Source organism: Apteryx rowi, unplaced genomic scaffold (genome assembly GCF_003343035.1).
Source record: "Apteryx rowi isolate R43461 unplaced genomic scaffold, aptRow1 scaffold_75, whole genome shotgun sequence".
NCBI classification, from domain to species: domain Eukaryota; kingdom Metazoa; phylum Chordata; class Aves; order Apterygiformes; family Apterygidae; genus Apteryx; species Apteryx rowi.
The window spans coordinates 1,859,749-1,864,735 of NW_020451038.1; the positions used below are offsets into that span (position 1 = coordinate 1,859,749).

The 4,987-nt window shown below is 72.6% G+C and overlaps 2 protein-coding genes across 2 annotated transcripts in view; one reads left to right on the forward strand and one right to left on the reverse strand.

The window, feature by feature from the left end:
• The first annotated feature begins 73 nt into the window (after positions 1 to 73).
• Positions 74 to 3,322, forward strand: CAMK1 (calcium/calmodulin dependent protein kinase I). Its single transcript, XM_026088030.1, has 11 exons — positions 74 to 226; positions 1,021 to 1,152; positions 1,391 to 1,465; positions 1,561 to 1,699; positions 1,782 to 1,908; positions 2,032 to 2,107; positions 2,263 to 2,375; positions 2,570 to 2,648; positions 2,781 to 2,868; positions 2,960 to 3,092; positions 3,176 to 3,322. The coding sequence occupies exons 1-11, from the start codon at positions 141 to 143 to the stop codon at positions 3,229 to 3,231; spliced, it is 1,104 nt and encodes a 367-aa protein (XP_025943815.1). The 5' UTR covers positions 74 to 140; the 3' UTR covers positions 3,232 to 3,322.
• A 640-nt stretch (positions 3,323 to 3,962) lies between these two features.
• Positions 3,963 to 4,987, reverse strand: part of OGG1 (8-oxoguanine DNA glycosylase) — a 3,518-nt gene continuing 2,493 nt past the window's right edge. Inside the window, exons 6-7 of the mRNA XM_026088029.1 lie at positions 4,249 to 4,298; positions 3,963 to 4,166 (exon numbers count right to left, since the gene is read on the reverse strand). Of these exons, the coding sequence (XP_025943814.1) occupies positions 4,050 to 4,166; positions 4,249 to 4,298 (167 nt within the window). The 3' untranslated portion in view covers positions 3,963 to 4,049. The remainder of the gene's footprint in view (positions 4,167 to 4,248; positions 4,299 to 4,987) is intronic.

Below are 4,987 nucleotides of genomic sequence, written 5' to 3' on the forward strand. Positions count from 1 at the left end.
GCAGGGTGCCCGGCGCCCCTGCGCCCCGCTGTGCCACAGAGCCCGCCGCACCCTGATGCCCCGTGCCCTCGCCGTGCCAGGCCCAGCCCGTCGCCGCGCACCGGGGCAGCGGGTGGCCCAGCCCGGCCCCGCGGGGCACCATGCCGCTGGGGCAGGACGGGCCCAGCTGGAAGAAGAGGACCGAGGACATCCGGCGCATCTACGACTTCCGGGAGGTCCTGGGCACGTGAGTCGCACGCGGCCCCGCGTCGCCCCCTCGCCCGGCGTGCCGGGCTCTGGCCCCGCTGGCCCCCCGCCGCCGCGGCTCCCCGCTTCTGCTGGGCGCAGCCGACGCAGGTGGCAGCCGCGCCACAACAGAAACCTGCCAGGGCAAATATTGGCCCAAGGCGGGGGCCGCGCAGGCTGGCACGCGAGGGGCTGGGCCGGGGCGGCCGAGGGATGCAGTGGAGTTGCTGCTCCGCCCGGCCGCCTCGCCGGGACRTGGCGAGCACGTGCGCAGCCGGCAGCCCTGCAGCTGAGCCGGGCGCCGCAGGCCGGCGAGGGGCCGGGTGGCCGCTCCGCAGCTGGCGGGGTGTGTGCGGGGTGTGCGGCGCCGCCGCGGCACCGTAAGGCTCTTGGGCGGGATTACCGGCTTAATTGCAGAAAGGCTTAGGGGGACGGGGATGGCGAGTGTGCCACCCTCCACCTGCGCCCCGCTGCTCGGGGGCTGTGGGGGGTCCGGCCCCCCCGAATGCGCCCCCTGCACCAGGTGCTCAGCTCAGGCAGCCCGGGGGATGGCCACCGTCACCGTGCAGGGGGGCAGCGATGCGGGGCTGAGCTGGGGTGTCACCTGGGGCTGGAGCACCCCGGCCTGCGTCCTCGGCCCCGACTGGCCCAGCGGGTGGCTCCCACTCGCCTTTCTCCTATAAATAGCCGGACTTTCTGCCTGTTACCATGGCAATAGCAGCGGYGCGTGGCTCCCGCTGGCTGGCGGGCAGTGGGCAGCCCCCCGGCYGGCTCACCCCGCTCCCCCCGCGCCAGCGGGGCCTTCTCCGAGGTGGTCCTGGCAGAGGAGAAGACGACCCAGAAGCTGGTGGCCATCAAGTGCATCGCCAAGAAGGCGCTGGAGGGCAAGGAGACGAGCATTGAGAACGAGATCGCCGTCCTGCACAAGTAGGGTCCGGTGGGCTCGGGGCCCCGCTGTGGCCGTGGGGCAGCCGTGGCCGTGGGGTGCCCCTGCCCCCCCCCCCCAGCCCAGCTCTCCCCGCCGGTGCCCGCAGCTGGGCCTTATCAGCGCCTCYGAAAATAGCCCAAGCCACGCGACAGCCCTGACCCCGGCTGCTCCGCACTGCCGGGGGAGGCTGGGGGGGTGGCCGCCGGGCCCCCCTCACCCCCCTGCCTCTGCCCGCAGGATCAAGCACCCCAACATCGTGGCCTTGGATGACATCTACGAGAGCGGCAGCCACCTCTACCTCATCATGCAGCTGTGAGTGGCGGCGGGGATGGGGCCGGCGGGAGGGGGGGGCCAGCATGCAGGGCGTCGCGGCGCTGCGCTCACCCCGGCGCTGCCCGGCCCCGCAGGGTCTCGGGCGGCGAGCTCTTCGACCGCATCGTGGAGAAGGGCTTCTACACCGAGCGGGAYGCCAGCGCCCTGATCCGGCAGATCCTCGACGCCGTCAAGTACCTGCACGACATGGGCATCGTGCACCGCGACCTGAAGGTGAGCGGCGGGGGCCACCCTGCCGCCCCCGCGGCTGCCCCGCGCCCCGCGGCCGCCCCGCGCTGACGCCTCCTCCCCGCAGCCCGAGAACCTGCTCTATTACAGCCTGGACGAGGACTCCAAGATCATGATCAGCGACTTCGGGCTGTCCAAGATCGAGGGCTGCGGCAGCGTCATGTCCACGGCCTGCGGGACCCCCGGCTACGTCGGTGAGACCGCGGGGGGGGGGTGCGGGGAGGGTCCAGCGCCCCCGGCTTTGCTCGGGGCTCCCCAGGGCGCGGGCTTGGGGTGCAGGCAGTGATTTGCCCCCTCACTCGTGCCGTTTCCCCCAGCCCCCGAGGTGCTGGCACAGAAGCCCTACAGCAAGGCGGTGGATTGCTGGTCCATCGGGGTCATCGCCTATATCCTGTACGTACTGCGGGGTCCTGGGGCAGCGGCTTATCCCAGCCCTGCCGCTGTACCCATCCCCGTCCCGTTCCCTCATCCCGGCCACGGTTACCCCGTGCGCTGCCCAGGCCGCCTGGGTGCCCCCGCTGCCGTAACCCTCCCTGCTCTCCGCCCAGGCTCTGCGGTTATCCCCCTTTCTACGACGAGAACGACGCCAAACTCTTCGAGCAGATCCTGCGGGCCGAGTACGAGTTCGACTCGCCCTACTGGGACGACATCTCCGACTCAGGTGAGCCGCGGCCCCTCGGCTGAGCAGGAGAGGCAGGGCCGAGCCCAGGATGAGGCGCCGGGTCGGGGTCTCCGGAGCGCAGCCTGGCTCCGGAGGACACGGAGCGGCTGAGCTCGGACACCGGCAGCAGCCAGCCCCCGTGGGGGCCGCTGTGCCCCAGCCAGCGCTCACGGCTGCTCCGCGCTTCGTCCCAGCCAAAGACTTTATCAAGCACCTGATGGAGAAGGACCCCAGCAAGCGCTTCACGTGTGAGCAGGCCCTGCAGCACCCCTGGTAAGGGGGGGGACCTGCCTCCAGCTCCCCAGCGCCTCCCCGGCTCGCCCCAGGGGCCCCGCTCCAGCTCTGCCCCCGAGCCGTGGGGCAGGGGAGGGCCCCCGCTGCCCGCCAACCCCTCTGCCGCCCCAGGATCGCTGGGGACACGGCGCTGGACAAGAACATCCACCAGTCGGTGAGCGAGCAGATCCAGAAGAACTTCGCTAAGAGCAAGTGGAAGGTGAGTGCGGGTGCCCTGGCGCGGGGCCGGCGCAGCGGGGTGCCCCACGGGGCCCCGGCGCTGCCTGACGCGCGCCCTCCGCTGCCTGCAGCAAGCCTTCAACGCCACGGCCGTGGTGAGACACATGAGGAAGCTGCAGCTGGGAACCAGCCAGGACGGTCCAGGGCAGATGACTCCCACCAGCCCCTGCCACAGYGACCGGCTGGGGTTCGGCAGCAGCAACGGTGAGCCGGCAGCCGCCGCGTCCCGCGCCTGGCGGGGGGTCAGGGCCGGCTCCGGGCTCTGAGCCCCTCCTCTCTCCTGCCAGGTTCAGACTGCGAGCGCTCGCCAGTAAACAGGTCTCACCGCTTCCCTCCGGACTGAGCGTGTCCCCACCGCCCGCACCGCTGTGTCCTCGCGCGCCTCGGCGCTGCCCGTGCACCAGCCACAGGGAGCGGGGCCGGGGCGGCGTGGGGCTGGGAGGGGGCCGGGCTGGGGGCCGAGCCCTCCCCGTGGGGCGAGGGCAGAGCACGGAGGAAAGGCGGCCACGGCCCCGCCGGCAAGGGCTGCAGTGCTGGAGGAGGAGGAGGAGGAGGAGGATGCCCTTCCTCTGCGCCCCCGAGCGCTGTCCCTGTCCACCCCCTTTGCCAGCCCAGCGTGGCTGGACTGGGGGGGGGGGGGCAGCCTGCCCCACTCGTCCCTTCTCACAGCCGGGGCCAGGCACAGCAAGGGGCTGTGCTGAGCCCCGGCAGGGCCCCGCGCCAGGGTGGCTGCCCCCGGGAGGGGGGCTGAGTCTCTCCCCTGCCGCCTCGGGGCTCCAGCCCGGCTCCTTGCCACCGTCCGTCCCAGCCACCTCTGCCCCAGCACCATCCCAGCACTTCTTCCCCGCCCCGGCATGTTCAAGAAGAATTTTCCAAATGGATGTTTCTATTTTATTGCTTGTAATAAAGGAAAGAGGCAAATGCCACTCGGCTTTGCTCTGCCCCACGTGGGAGCGGGCCGGAGCCCTGGCTCCCTGCCCCGTGCTGGCCAGAGCGGCAAGCCCCCCCGCACACACACAGTCAGACAGACAGACGTGGCACAGGCATCCCATCCCCGCAGGGCCGGAGCCGGGCGCTGGCGCAGCAATCCCCCTCCCCAGCTGCCGCCTGGGCCCCCGGGGTGCGTTACCTGTGCTCCCCCCAGCCGGGGCTGAGGCGCCCCTAGGAGGGGCTGGCCTTGTCCTTGCCCCTGTCCCTGTCCCGGCCTCGGCCCCGCTTGGGCCGGCCACCGGTGCTCGCCGGCTCCCGGCCCTTGCGGAGGTCGGCGCAGAAGAGAACCTGCGAGCGGGGCGAAGGCGTTGTTGGGGTGGGCACGGCTGCCGGGGCCGCCAGGTGCCGGCGCCAGGGAGGGGGTACTCACCGCCTGCGCCCAGCCGGCGTAGGGGCCCCACAGCCCCCGGAAGAAGTCGCCTGCAGAAAGAGATGGAGAGCGAGTGAGGCCCTGTAGCGCTGGGGGGGGGGATTGGCCCTTGCCCCTACCCCGGCTGCGGGGTCCCCTCGGACTGCGTGTTCAAGGGAAAGCTCTGCTGCCGGCGCCACGGAGCGATGCCCCGCGCGGGGTTTGGGCCCCTGTCGCAGGCAGAGCCGGGTGCAGCAGCCCAGTGCAGCCCCCAGCCCCCCGCGCACCCATCTCCTCATGCACCCGCGGGGTCAGGCTCCCCCAGCCCCACGCGCACCGAGCTCCTCATGCACCCGCAGGGACAGGCTCCCCCGGCCCCCCACGCACCCATCATCTCCTCGTGCACCCGCGGGGTCAGGCTCCCCCTGGCCCCCCACACACCGATCTCCTCGCGCACCTGCGGGGTCAGGCTCCCCCAGCCCCACGCGCACTGAGCTCCTTGTGCACCCGCAGGGTCAGGCTCCCCCGGCCCCACGCGCACCGAGCTCCTCATGCACCCGCAGGGTCAGGCTCCCCCGGCCCCCCACGCACCCATCATCTCCTCGCGCACCTGCGGGGTCAGGCTCCCCCAGCCCCACGCGCACTGAGCTCCTTGTGCACCCGCAGGGTCAGGCTCCCCCGGCCCCCCGCGCACCCATCATCTCCTCATGCACCCGCGGGGTCAGGCTCCCCCGGCCCCCCGCGCACCCATCATCTCCTC